This window comes from Harpia harpyja, chromosome 1, assembly GCF_026419915.1.
Source record: "Harpia harpyja isolate bHarHar1 chromosome 1, bHarHar1 primary haplotype, whole genome shotgun sequence".
In the NCBI taxonomy this organism is placed as follows: domain Eukaryota; kingdom Metazoa; phylum Chordata; class Aves; order Accipitriformes; family Accipitridae; genus Harpia; species Harpia harpyja.
In genome coordinates, this window is record NC_068940.1 from 80,131,991 (window position 1) to 80,147,070 (window position 15,080).

Below are 15,080 nucleotides of genomic sequence, written 5' to 3' on the forward strand. Positions count from 1 at the left end.
CATGGAACTTTGCCAGGAAGTTTCACAGGTACTGAGAGCAGAGAGGTTAGAATTGGAAATCTGGGATTTGGCTCCATTCGGCTCCAAATGGAAGTGCATGTGCTTCATAGTTGCAGGAATTGCTCAGGTTGTTTGCATTCCCTTGTTCGGGTTCGTGCAATCTGTTCCAGTCCCTTTGCCACTCCAGTGCTAACCATACTGTCTGTAAGCAGCACCATGCTTGGAGTGTCACGTCTCCCCATTGCAGCCCCTTTTCTCTCTCGCCCAGATTAGTGCCAAAGTTCAGTTCCAGCACCATTACCTTCCTAGCTGCTTTTTCCATAACTGTCAACTTCACATCTTAGTGCAGCCTGTTGGTGCGTTCCTTCTGTGCCCAGTCTTACCAAAGGCCATTTCCCAGCAGCACCATCTGACCAGCTTCTTTTTGGTCTCATCTATGATCATGCTGTAGTGCCTATGTTTGCACGCTAGCTGTATGGTGGAGAATAGGGTCCTCTGAAAGCAGCAGAGGAGAAGCCAGGTGCTTGTTGTTTATGAGGAGTGTCTGGCTTCACTTGTAAATTTGGCCTGGAAAGAGTGTGCTCAGTTACTGTTGGGAAGTGATGTTTGTTCCATCTGGTCAGCTCAAAGTATAGTGGGAGAATTGAGTATCCAAGCTGGAGATATTAACTTATAAAATCTAAAGTCTAAATGCATACAGATCATATTCTATCCTCAGGAACTCTGGTGTCCCTCATAGCAAAAACACCTGGTGGTTAAATTTTGGATCTGTGGTTCAAGACATGACGTGGCTAGTGTTTTTAAAAAAAATAGATCAGTGGGACATGAGTGAAAAAAGTAGCTGAACTTTGCTGTGGCTAAAACTTTGGGGGAAAAAACTTGACTGAGGAAGACGCATAGCACAGACAATTTTGGTTTGCCTTGTCTAAAGTCAGTGAATTTATGCCAGATAGATTGGCTTTTGCCTGGAAAATTTGCTAACATATAATAATTGGCAAAATCAGCGACACCACTTAAATGTGTTTGTTATGGATTTAAGCAAAAATTGTGTGTTACATGAGAAAAGCATTTGGTCCACGGATTGAAAAGGTTTCTGTTGTAACATGATAAACCAGATGCTACAACATAGTAATTTTCTGTGTGAAAAGGTAGGGATTTTCTAGTGTCTAACTTGGAAAATTATGTTTTAAAGATGTTTGTATTAACTGATAATTTCTTATTTTAAGTGTCTGAAGAAAACAAGAAACATGGAAGGTCATAAGTAGTAAGTACCTTGATAATTTTTTCTTATTCTAAAGAGCTAATGGTGTTTGGCATGTTGATTTGTAACTGCCTGAGTCTATCACACGTTATGTTCTGGCATCTAGTATTTATATAAAGTCACTGGTAGACATTCTTTTTAAAAAGAATAAAATAAAAAAAAACAACTGCCAAAGAATGGAAAAACAAGTGAATTGACTAGATAGAAAAATAGAGTGTTATCAACTTCCTGCTTAATGGAAAGAAGTGTATGAACTGTTGTATTTCAAGAGGCTTATCCATGGTTCTTAACTTCAGAATAAAGTACATCCTTCTTTTAGTTATATTTTCTGATTGTTTAACAAAGCCTAAATATGTCCATGATTACTTGACACAAAATCCATTTTAAAAGGTGTTGATGAGTGTCTACTAGTAAAAATCGTCCACTGAATATTTCAGTAATGCGATTATAAATCTTTTTTTATCTTAAGCATAAACAGGAGCCAGTAAATTCTCCAAATGAAATTAGAAGCTGAATTTGTGTGTAGTGGTAAAAGATTATATTTCTCTTATTCCTTCAATTGGTTTATCAGTCTCTAATTCAGGAATTTGTATTAATCACAGCTTTTTTTTTTTTTTTTTGTCGTATTCATTTTTATTCCTTGTACCATGCCCCCAGAATTTCTGGTGACCTCAAGTGAGGTAGATATCAAAGCTGGCTGACATCAGATGAATTATGGTGTTTTCTTCGCTTGACCACTGAACTGAGCTATCAGTTATTTGCACAGCTGTAGCAGAAGTTAAAGCACACAACTAGCCAGACAGCTAGGGTCTTTATACTACCTTGTGAGTGGTTTGATGTTTTTTTTTTTTTATTATTATTATTACTATTTTTAAAGTAGTGCTGTTTTTATTAAACGCTCATATTCTGTTTTCTCATAATGCAGGAGGATCTCCTTGTTATTTTTTAGAGGTTGTAGATTTTGTATTTTAAAGGTGCAGCATATATCAGTTCAATATAGGCTTCACCTAACTTGATAGGCTGTCATCAGAGTGTGTAATGGTTTGTTTGTGCAGAATTCCACATGAAACGTGGTATGTTTTGCATGTGGTGTTTATTTTGTGCTGTAGCACCAAAAAGGCCTTTATTTTAATTTTAATGAAATTCATAACTTAAACTCTTGGAACTAATTTTTGGGTAGAAATAAATGGATAAATATCTTTTCTTTTAAAGTTTGGGCAAGAAGCCAAGAAGTGCTGTGTATAAGCGCGTTGAATTTTGTCCTTGCTCACTTCCAGTTTAATTTCTTGCCATCTCTTTGGTGATTAAGGCACTGTCCTCTAACTCAGTGATTAAAAATAACTAAAGCAAATAACAAATCCCAAATCCCTGTGAAACAAACTTCCTTTTCAGGTTAAACTGTGTCACTAGTAACTATGTAGGGCAGATGTGCCACCCTTTTGGGGAACAGGTGTAGCAATGGCTTGTTTCAGAATGGCCATAGTATTTCACAGCAAGCATCTCTCTCTCTCTCTCTTCCCCCCCCCCCCCCCCCCCATGAGTTGATGTGTATGTTGGGTCTGAAGGACCTCTTGGGGTAGCATCCCTGAGCTGTCTGTGTGTTGTGAACAGAGCTAGTAGGCAGTATCTCAGTAATGAACCAATGAACCACCTGTCACTCCACAGGTGGGAGGGTATCTGTTTTCAAAATAAACTCAACCTCTTTAATTTTCCTGGAGTATTTAATATAGCAAGTTTTAGCAGCCATTTACTTCTAAAGATCTGGAAAATCACTGCAGCTTTTTATATATGCACATAGGGGAAAAGGCATGTACTTTTGCAGAAATTAATGATGGAATAACACTTCCTGAAAGAGATCAGGATTTCACTGTAAGGCTATATTTTCTATTAAACCATCTTGGTATGGTTTAAATATTGTGGAATATGGAGTTTGTCTCTAGATTGCACTTTTTATTAGGTCTGCTACAGGAATGCAGAATCATCTGTCAGTAGAAAATAATCCTTGGAAAAAAAAGATTACCTGTTACACAACCACAGTTGCCATGTAGTCATTGCATAAAATGTGAGCTATCTATCTTTCACATAGCATGGTCAAGAGATGAGTGTTCTTCTAATTCTTTATTATTCAATTGTAAAAAAGGGAGGGCAAGAAGTAATCTAATTCCATTCATAAAATGAACTTTGTGAAATCCTGACACTGCTGAATTTGCATGAAAATTGCTGCCTGCTTAAGCAACTGTGCTAGTTCACTTGAAACTCTCCTATTAGTTATATAAAAATAGAAAGTTAATTCCATGGGTTATAAATCATTCTATAATGCATTGGGAAGAATTCTTTGCAGCTGATTATTTGGCAGTACTACGTGCTAAAGACATTCAAATTGAAAGCAGTGTATTATTTTCCAAAGTAGGATGGGAAATATAGTACTAATTGAATTGCTTTGTTATTAATGCATAATGAGGAAATGCATGTTAGAATATGTGTGTCTGCATGCAAATGCAATATTCTTGATGGAAATGTATTAATCTAGCATGTTAGACTTATTTTTTTTTAAGCATCCTATTGGAGTTCTGTAATTCTGTTTCTTAATATTCTAGCAATTATCCGAGGGAATTTTATGACCAATATGCTCAAAGCCAAGAAAAATCTGTGGTCAATAAAATGCAACAGAAATACTGGAAAACAAAACAAACCCTTATAAAAGTTACAGGAAAAAAAGAAGATGAACATGTTGTGGCTTCAGATGCAGATCTGGATGCAAAACTAGAGGTTTGTAATGTTTACATAATAACTATTCTCTGTTTGTTAATTTTAAAAATGTTTTCATTTCCTTCAAGCCTCTAATATGTATATACATTTTTATCATTATTTTCTTGTAATATCTTTTCCGATTTTTGACAAAAGTACCTTTGTAAATATGGGGAGTATAGTGGCATTTCGTAATACAAAAACCCATGACCCTCAAACTTGATTTGGAACCTTATGTCTCTCGTATTTGTTTTCAGGTTTTGGGGGCAGGTTTTTTCTTTTTGTTGGTGGGGGGAGCAGGAGATCATCCTTTGTGCTTATATCAGTCATTCTTACCCTTTGCTTATGTCAGTTTAAGATTTATTTTTTTAATAGTATTCTATAGTATATACAAATGACATTCTTTATACAGTTATAGAATATCACATATACCACAAACACATGCAATATACCAAGAAGGAGCAAAGTGCATAGTGCGCTCGCTCTCTGGAGCTTTCATTCAGATAAGTTGGTTCTGACATGACCAAAGAAGCTTCTGAAAGTCTGTAAAGTGTAACCAAGAGAAGGAATCCTGCTGTGTGACAAATACAGTCCTACTGTCAGTATCCTCAACCACACTGGAAAAAAAATAATTAAGGATCTACAAATTGAAGAGCTTGAATGTCTTTGACAGAAAGCAAAAGGTAGAGAATGGACTTCCGAAGTATAATAATCAAGTTAGTGTCCAGACGAGTTTTATCGGTGTCGTTTTGTTATGTAAGGGTAAAGGTTTTGCCTTACTGGTTTTCTTGCAGTTTCTTATAAAATTGTTGACTTAGGATTCTTGGTTTATTTGCATTTTAGCTGAAATACACGAGGCTTTTTTACAACAAACAAATCTTTGTAGTTCTAGCTATAATAGTGATAAATTATAATGTGATGATTCTAGCTATGGGGTCTTCATGATGGGTTATAAATCAAGAGTATTGATGTAAAACAAGCTGGAAGGATGGAACAATATTTTATAAATATATACCTGAGTTCCTACCGTGCTTACTGTGTTCCAGATTGATCAGGAAGGATGCTTTGTTAGCTCAGGGAGGATTGGAAATAGGGAAACTTGTGTTTACCAGATAAAAAGCTATAAGCATGTTTTCACTTGGACAACTTCTCAACTGCAAGTCATGCTCTCAGTTTAAAAGACAAGACCCATGTAAATGTACAGGAAGTCAAGCAGATGTGAAGGGAGACAGTTACTGTGCCCGCAGTCCATTTTGCTTATATTTGTGTAATGCTTGATCCAGTGGAGTCTAGGTTTAAGTTACAGATTGGAGGTTTTAGATGGACAGATAGAAAGAATAATAATTTTTCTATTTCCTAGAAACAATCTCCAAACTTTTTCCTCTACTTCCTTTGGAAACTGCTGCTTTATAAATTTGGTTAGAAAACTGGAGCTATGCCAGTAAAAAGTTCAGTTTAAATCATTAACTTTCTATGTTGGCATACCAATGCAAGTTTGTTCCACTAGACTTTGCAGTATTAAAAATTCAGTATGCATATTGCCACATGTGATAAACATGACAGACATTTTGATAACTTTTTGCTGTACTGCAAGGTTTTTAGAAACAAAGATTTGTACGTCTTCCTGTATATCCAAAGATGACAACAAAAAAAAAACCCCAACATGAGTAGTTTGGTTAACTACTGGCTGTTTAGAATAGATCTGTTTCCAAAATTATTTTTGTCTTTATTTTCCATTAGTAAGTTATGATTGGTCTGTCTGTAGTTTCAGTGGGACAACTTAATTGAAAGAAAAGCACAATTGATAAGGAAAAATTACTTTCAAGCTGGAAAGTTTACTCATTGTTCAAGAAGAAAATAGTGATCCCGAATAATTTCTACAAAAAATTAAGCTCTTTCATGTATTTTAATTGTCAGTGTTTCTTGCACATACTTACGATTTTTTTTGTGTATTTTGTTTCAATATTAGCTGTTCCATTCTATTCAGAGAACATGTATGGAGTTGCTGAAAGCAATTGAACTGTATCAAAAAAGGATTTGTTGTAAGTATGATCAAATACAGTAGTTAAAATGATAAGGAGGTCTGCATTATGGAATCATCGAACAAGTTAAAAACTAAAAATGAAAATGAGGAGCTACTAGTTTCATCCTATTTAAAAATAAAGATAACATTCCTTGCAGACAGTTAAAGGCAGACTTGCTTATCTACTTGAAGATGTCCTAATTCTTATGTTTTATATTTGATATTATGCAGTGATAGGTAGCAATAATTGTAGGAGAAAGCTTGCTTTCTAAGGTGGTTTGTTGTTTTTTTGTTTTTTTTTTTTCCATTGCTTGCTTGACTTGTTTAAATTCGGAAGTGTCTTGTCCTAGAAATCCTAACTCTGTTCAGAACAGTTTTAAATATTTTTTTAATCATGATTGACTATGAAGTGTATTGGGCTTATTACTAGTTTATAATTAAGTAATCCATGTTATTACGATGAATTTGGTAATGCTGACTTGGCTGTAACAGGTGTACAGTAATTAGTGGCAGTCATTAGTGAGAGACAGGGATCTCATTTGAGAAGTTTCAAACAGCAGGTTGTATTAAATGACCTCTAAAGGTTCTCTGCAATCAATATTGTTGGATTCTTTGCTGCTGTGATTTCTGGCCTGGAAAAGAGAATCCAGCTTTGGAGACATCTTTCAGTTTACCTTCTTTTGTTGAATGTTATCCATATTTTCTGAAGTCTTTCCTTTTTCTTTTGCATGTCCAAAGAGAGTCAGAGGTAATGTTTCAGGATCTGGAGGTAAACTTAGAATACAGAATAGTAGTCTATTGAGTTCAAGAAGCGTTCCACAGTAGCAGGTGAAATCTCTGACACAAAGATGTGCATGCAGCACTTTCTACCAGAGTATGCTATGAGTCTGCATTGGATTTGACTGTCAACATTTGGAAAAATGACAGGAGGACTTCAAGAGATCTTCTTTCATTGTATTGGGCTACTTTCCTTATTGATAGCGAGAAGAAATTGGTACTATAGGAGACAGTCGCTTTGGAAGACTAATAGATGAGGCCATAATGAAATATTTTTGTGAGGATGTGAGATCATGAAGACCCATGGTCCCAGTTTGGAAGTAGTCAATTCAGTGTAAAAAAAGTTTTATTTTTCTTCATCATCTTGTTTAAAAAGCAATCAGTTAATTTGAAATAGAAATGTTTCAGATATTTGAAATATAAATTAAAAAATAGTGTTTGAATTGTGTGGAATGTTAAAGTTGTAAAATAATTCTGCAAAGTAATTTGAAAATAAATGTTCTTTAAAATGAAGTACTAGATTTTTTCATATGAAAAATTCATTTCTGTAGTCAACCATGAAAAATGGAGAGCAAGAGAAAAGCAAGTGAATGAGCCTTAGGTAGTATAACTCAGAATTAGCTTCAGTGAAAGCATGCTACCAAAGATTAGCTGAGGCAGTCCAGGTAGTAAAAAAGGATTTAAAATGAAACAAAACAAAACCAACCAAACAAAAAACCCCAAGACTAAAAGATACTATAATCAGGATTGGGCCCTCTGTATAATCTAACCAACCTAATTCTTTTGTTCAGGAAAGAAATAGCATGTTTTTCCTGTTGTCTTTTGGCACTGACAGAATTTTGTGATTCTTGTTAAGTGTATCAACAAACGTCTCAAGTGAATCAGATCTTCTGTTTACTAAATGCAGGAATTCCGTGAAATTATTTATTTTTTGCTGTGCAGCTTGGTTTTAGAGTGACAACTTATTTGATGTTAGGCCAGTTTTAGAGCTGTTAGGAACCTATTAAATAACGTGTTTGACCACTCATTTATTTTTTCGTTAGTTCTGTCTCAGGAAGAAAATGAACTGGGGAAATTTCTTCGATCACAGGGTTCTCAGGATAAAACGAGAGCAGGAAAAATGATGCAAGCCACAGGAAAGGCTCTCTGCTTTTCTTCTCAGCAAAGGTATATGTGTCAGAACTACTGTCTGATTTACAAAGTACGTGGGATAATGGTAGCTGATTCACTGTTGGTATAATTCATTTTGCCATTTGAAATGTGTGAGGAACCAAATGATAGGAAAGTTATTATTGACCAAAACTGCTGTAGTATTGGCAATAATACTGGCTTGCTCTGTGTAGTTTTGCCTGATCCTGTTTTTTGTCTTATGGACCTGCTATGTCTGTGTATCTCCAGATCCCCCACCTTTGCCTGTTCAGCTCAGCAGTTCTAAAGCTGTACGGGTGTATCTGCACAGCCTCTCTAGCAGTGGGGTTGTAAAGCAGCTGATGTGGGGTCCCTCTCCTGCTTGGTGGCACTTCTCACTCTGCAGAGAAATGCTACAGCAGGCTTGTTGTGGAGGTTTCTGGGTCCTGGGAGGGCAGGGAAATGGGTAAGGGAATGCCTTTTTCTGGGCTGTGGAGTCTCATACCTCAAGTAGATGGAGGAGAAGGGAGGAGTTGAATGCCATTTTCTGCTTTAACCTTACACCATGAAGGTAACCTTACACCAGGAGAAGATCCTAGATGCCCACTGAGCTCATGTAGGTTGGGTAGGAGCAAATCAGTAAATGGTAAGGAATCCAAAGGGACACATATACACATGCTGTTACCCAGAGCCCTTGATGTCTCACTGACCCTGTGTTTGCTCAGAGTTTTTAAACTTTTAAGTAACAGTACCTGATGGCATTGTGAGTATTATGATGCTTTTTTTAACAGTATGGGGACTATGAAAGCTTGAAATTCACCATCATTTGCAAGGGAAAATTCTATTCCATGATATTTTACACGATTTTTTGGGGCTCTTAACTATTGTGATACTTTCCAGCTTTAGCTTAACAGTGCAGCTGTTTGGCTCAAAATAAAACATCGCATACAGAGCACCGAGAATTTCATGTGTTTATCTTGGGCTAGAGTTTGGTCATTAGCACATTCAGTAACAGCCATGAGTGGAATCTTTAAAACACATGTAAGGCACCTTTGAGCAAAAGCACTGATGATTTGTTTCTTTAAAGGGCTTAACTGTTTATAGAAATCCCAGTGTATGACATGTCTACATAAACTGAATTTTCCTTTGAATGGCTGGGTAAGTATTTGTAGAATGAGAAAAAATGGGGGGGAGGAAGCCACACTAAGAAGTTCACATTTTATTATATCTCTTACTCAATGCATTTTTAAGGCATCTTTTTAAATAAACTCACATAAAAATAAAACCAGTTGTTTGTCTGTCTTCTCTTGAGCCATCCTCAAGCTTGTGTTGACGTTGGGACTGCTCTTATTTACATTGTGTGCCAATACCTAGCTCAGTAGCTGGAGATCAAGAAGACACAATTTGCTGGGTACTGGAGCTGAAATTAGAAATTCTCTTATGCCTGAGAAGTCCCTAAGTAGCACATTAAACTAACTCTACACTGGTGTGGAACTGATTGAACCCATTCCAGTGAGGTGGCTGCTGGCAACCAAGAGGAAAGCAGAAGCAGCAGGAGGAAGCAGAGCAGAAGTTGGAGTAATCCTGTCTAGTTCTGAGATCCCATTAGGAGCCGAAGTGATAGCATAGGGAAGACAACAGTGTCCCCTACTGCCTTTCCAAAGTGTAGTTGCTGGAAGAAACATGTAAGAAAATGCCTAAATCCTTCCAAAAGATAAATGTCCTTCAAAGGAATTGTTGAGATTCCTTAAAAAAAAAAAAAAAGGAAAAATAGGAAAAAAATCAGATAATTATCTGCTTGACAGATGACTTCTTTATTTACATGTACATTTGAAGATTAAAAGGCTAATGGAAGTGCTTTTTGTGAGATTTAACGTAACAATCCTGATACATCTGTGGTATGTATCCAGTAATAAATTACCTCAGGTACATCTTTAGAGTTGTTAAATGCAACTTGCAAAGAGGAACGGTAATAGTATACATACAAGCAGCTTGGCTAACTAAAATACATATACGCATTAGAAAAGGTTCCTTTTCCATTTGCATGTGTAAGTGAAAGGTCACTACTTGAACAGGAAGGTTGCAAACACAATATTCATGCAAAATTACCCCATTCATGTGTACCCCCAACCAAGCTGTAGAACCATCTGAACATACGCTAGCACTTAAGTGAACTATTTTGGCTGTGTATGGTTTCTTGATTGCTAGTAAAGTGTCAGTAGTTGTATTAATCCGTCTGCCTTTGTGGAACAACTACTTTAACATGTTCCTCTCCTTCCTTTCTTTCCCTTCATGCCTTCCCCCAGGTTAGCACTGCGTACTCCTTTGAGTAGATTGTATCAAGAAGTGGAGACTTTCAGATATAGGGCCATCTCAGACACATGGCTGACAGTAAACCGAATGGAACAGTATCGGACTGAATACAGAGGAGCTCTACTCTGGATGAAAGACGTGTCTCAGGAGCTGGATCCAGATCTTTATAAGCAGATGGAAAAGTTCAGGAAGGTATGAAGTTTCCTGTAGTTTCCTAGAAGGGGATGCCTGATGAATTACAATGAAGCATGGTTTTGATTCTTCTGAGGAAGACATAATTCAGCAGCACTAAGGATGCCATTTATCGTAACTAATCTTTTCCGTGTGACAGAAGTCCAATTAATCTGATGTGGAATACAGTATCCTTCACAGAGTGGGCTGTAAGGAAAGATATGGTAGTAAGAAACAGCATTTTTCAGTAGTCTATTCAACTTCAGCCTAAATCTTTATAATTTAAATAAGACATATTTTTAAAGAAGGTTATTTAATTTTAAATACTTAACTGTGATGTCTGAATGACTAATGGAAGAAAATATGTCTGCTGTCAACTGGGGAAGGGAAAATTGATTTTTTGCAACTTAAAAAGTACAGAATAACAGAAATCCTGTAGTATCTGCTGCTAAATTTTTGGGTGCAGTTAAAGACCAACATTTTCAAAATTGGCTATTGTTGGATTTTGGGGAGGAGTTGCACATTTGGAATTTTTTTATGTTCCTTGTGCAGTTCAGCATGACTCTTGGGTAACTGCTAAACACTAAAACTGCTAAGAATGTACTCTCCATAAATCTTCATTCAGTGTCACTCAAGTTTTGCTAAACTCCTCCTCTCCCAAAGAGCTTCCAAAAATCACAAGTCCTAGGCGGTGGTCTGCAGGCTTGCTACCAGGTGTGAGTATAGAATTTATTTGGACTGATCCTGTTCCAGTCAGTTCAGGAATGCTCATGAGAACTTCACATTTGCTGGTGAGGCTCTAGAGCCGATTTTGTTAAAAGACTATAATGTTCACAGTTTGCTATTTATACATCTTGACTATTAGGAAGAGTTAGGATTCTAGGAATAACATGGTGGCTTGTGCTTTGAGTAAAGACAGGAAAAAAATTTACAGAAATTGTGTGATAAGTGAAAGCAGAGGCCTAGTAACAGAAATTGTACTGAATGTGCGTATATGCATGTGCATATGGCTTAGAGACAGGTAATGTACAAAAGAGGAAACTCTGTTCATCGATGGCTTAAGCAGCCTGTGACTGGAAGTGTTTGGACATGAAAGATACTTAATTTGGAATTTTAAAAGCTTGAATAAACCATCCTAACGGGAAAGGACTGGCATGCATCTAGGCTATGCCATTTTTTGTAAGCTGAAGTGGTGACAATAGCAATTAAGGAAGGGGTGGAACAAATGAAACCCTAGCTAGTCAGCTAATCTTTATTTAATGCTTTAGTACAGGATATTCCTGTAAGTCTTGTGGCACCAGACATGTATTTTATTATGCCTTGTGGGAAATGTTTATAATGGCAAGTTCTTGCAGGTAAAATAATTGGTATGGTCTTGGCCTCAGCCAATTGCTTATGTATAATGTTTGATTTATTAGAAAAACACTTAAAAAATGGAATGTTAGAATGAATAAAGCAGTACTGGTAACGGTCGTACAAAATTGATTTATAGCTTTCTTGCAAAACAAATGCTATGGAAGGTATAAATTATATAAATGGCAAAGTAATTAAAATAATGTATGCTTTGTACAATGGGCTGCTGTAGTTAAAAAGTTAGATGTGAAATTTCAGCCGGTTTGGGTTGCTGTGCTTCAAGGTCAGCAAAAATAAGATTTTGTTTTGTTTTCTTTAAAGCTCTCACAAAACTTAGTATTTCCACATTTTTACTACTAAATATTTTGAAATATTTCTAGGTCTGAAATGGGTTATATTCTGATGTAAAGAAATAATGAATGTACATTCTAAAATTCTGTAGCATTACCTCAAATAGTTTAAAAAACAACAAAAAAACCACCAAAACTTGGTGAAGGTCTTTCGAACCTTTCTTTCCTCTGACTGCCTGTCAACTGAAAACCTTTCAGATCGCATTGTAATATAGAGAACAAAAAGCTCTATATTTTGCAGCCAACAAAGTAAAGAAATGCCCTTGGTATCCACTTCCCCACATATCCCATCTGTGCAACAGGCATATCAAACTAGTCTTTGAAGATTTTAACCCTTGCAGAAAGTAAACTTTTCCTTTTTTCATTTTGGAAAAAAAAAAAAATTATAAAAATAAAATCCTCAAGCATAATGTACCTAGATAGCTGTTGCTGAACAAGACACAACAGTTTGTTTTTAGTGCTTTACAAATGTACTAGGCAAACAAAAGTAATGGTGGATACTGTAGTCATAAATAATCAAAGTAGAGGAGTTATTTTTATTGTCTTTTTGTTCTATTCTTGCTTGCAGATCTCAGTTGTGCCATAGTGTGGCAGTGTAATGCTGGGTTTTTAGGGCTTATTTTGGATCTATAACAACAATTTAAGAAGTCATGTTATTCTGTTGAGAAAGATATAATTACTGATGTAAGGTTTTTGGTTCTAAAATATGCCATCACTGGAGAGAAGTTGTTTGATCTGGAGCTGCATATCTAGTATACACCAGCAAGTAGTTAATGAAGCTGATCCTGTCAGAGGACTTGAAAGTTTTTTTTCAGAATTCTAACTGTAAAAATCCTAAGTATTACTTTAGTAAACATCTTTTTCTTTTTTATTTCAAGTAAACAATGCTGGTTTAGTGATCTTTAATGCACCTAGTGCATCAGCGGTATTTATATCACTTGGTTATAGGACTGTTTTTCAAGTATGTAGCCTTTTATAATGTAAACCTAAATGTATCATTATGTATACAGATATGGTACTTGTTTTTGGAGACCAAAGCTAAATCAGTCCAGATGGGTTTTTCATACCTTCTGTCAGAATAGCTCAGGCTAAAAGATCAATAGTTGAGTCAGTATTTTCAGAGCTGATAAAATCTGAGTTAAAACATTGGCATTTTTGTAGCTCTCTTTCAAAACAATGAGGTACTTGAAAGAATTTTCTAATGCTGTTCTCAAGACATCAGTCTAAATATGCGAGACCTAGCAGTACTACCACTTTCAAAGTGTCCCAGAACATTGCAGAACAGCCTTTTTACATTGTTGTTTGAAGATATCCATGTGATTATAGCTACTTGAGTCAAACCAAGGAAACAGGTGAAGTATTTACTTTTCCCTGCAGAGTTCTATAAATGCTATGTAACTTCATTCTTTTTTTTCTCTATTAACAGTTTTTATGGACACTCCAGTGCTGTTCTAGATATAGAGGTCTTCGATCCCAAGTTCAGAGTTTGAAGTGTCACTTGAGAGTCTAAACAGTGTCTTGGCAATGCTGTGGTATTTAAAAGAATTTGAATGAGTTAATACCCCTTTACCAAATTCTCCACCACTGATCAGGTTGTTAAGGTTCTTAAATCCAGGCTGTTTTATCTGTCTGGCAGCTGTACACTATAGCATGAGCTCTGCTGTGATATGGTAAAAATACAGACCAAATTGCCCAAGTGCTGATAGTCCCCCAGTGTCCTTCCTGCAGCTCTGAAAAAGTTAAGCTTTTCCATGGGTTTCCTGAGAGGGAACATGCCAATGTGCAGAGTGATAGGCTATGATACCAGGCAACAGCCTCCCATGTGTATCCTACAAGAATACATAAGAGACTCTGCTGTTCAGTTTTACTTAGCTAAGCTATCTCAGATGCTTACATAGTGCAGTATAGACTTTCTCATCAGACCTAGACATCACAGTGCCACCTATAACAAGTAAAAAGTGAGAGCTGAAAAAATCATCTGCTGACCTTTAGGTTAACTGTAAGAAAAATTGTATCTGTGATACATGGCGGGATTTTTATCATGCTACTTTGATAGAGCAAATTAATCCTTTCTATACTTGTTTTTTGCTTCCATCATTCTTCTACTCCTCTGCTTCCCCTTCATCCTGAGGCTTGAACCGATGCTGGAGTATCTTTGTAAATACCCAGTGGCCGTGCTGGGATCCCTCAAACAAGCTGCGCTGCAGCAGTGTACTGAGAACTGGGTAGCTGGAGGGTTGGGCTCTGTTTCTCCCTGTTGGCTAGTCCTCTCTGCTTTGCCAAAGCTGCTTTCCTAGGAGCTCTGCTTTTGTATGAACCAAACGAAGCTCAGGTGGGACAAAGAAGAGGTTGAAGCTGTGTAAGGTTAAGGAATGATGCATGGTTGCTGGTTGCAGCAGAGCTTTGTAAATGCTATGATATTGATCTGCTTGGCATACAGTGCAAGTCCTGTATCTATCTCTATGGTACTTGGATATTATAGCAATAAATATCTGAGTTTGTAAAACAGTATGTATTAGATGGGATACTGTCTGGAAAAAGAGTTGGGTTTTGATCAATATATTTGCATGGGATCTGTGAGGGGAACCATTAGCATGGTTTGTGCTGGGCCTCCTTGTTCTGGAAGATTAAAAAGGCCTTACCCCACAGTGCAGAGCCCTTAACTACTTCAGTGGTGCTAAGGAAGTGGAATAGGTCCTACCACTGAAGAGAATTGTCGGAATATTCCCCAAAAGATCCTAAATTATTATAGACCCTTAATGCCTAGCTGTTACTTTGCATGCAGCTGTTGAGAAACTTGCAAGGCTGCAGCCGAGTTGTCTGGGCACAGTTTATCTCAAGTTCTTCCTAGCTGTAGCACTCTATATACTGCAAACAAAATGAATGCCCTTAAATGGCATTTTAAAGATAAATCTGGCAAGAGAAAAGGAAAGGCAGTAAGAAAAAGGAAAGTTCA

General features: G+C 36.6%; 1 protein-coding gene across 1 annotated transcript in view; it reads left to right on the plus strand.

Annotated features, from left to right (window-relative positions):
• Positions 1–15,080, plus strand: part of ICA1 (islet cell autoantigen 1) — a 76,071-nt gene that overhangs the window by 13,342 nt on the left and 47,649 nt on the right. The window contains 5 exon segments of the mRNA XM_052801410.1: positions 1,227–1,264; positions 3,859–4,030; positions 5,979–6,051; positions 7,853–7,976; positions 10,244–10,442. Of these exon segments, the coding sequence (XP_052657370.1) occupies positions 1,227–1,264; positions 3,859–4,030; positions 5,979–6,051; positions 7,853–7,976; positions 10,244–10,442 (606 nt within the window).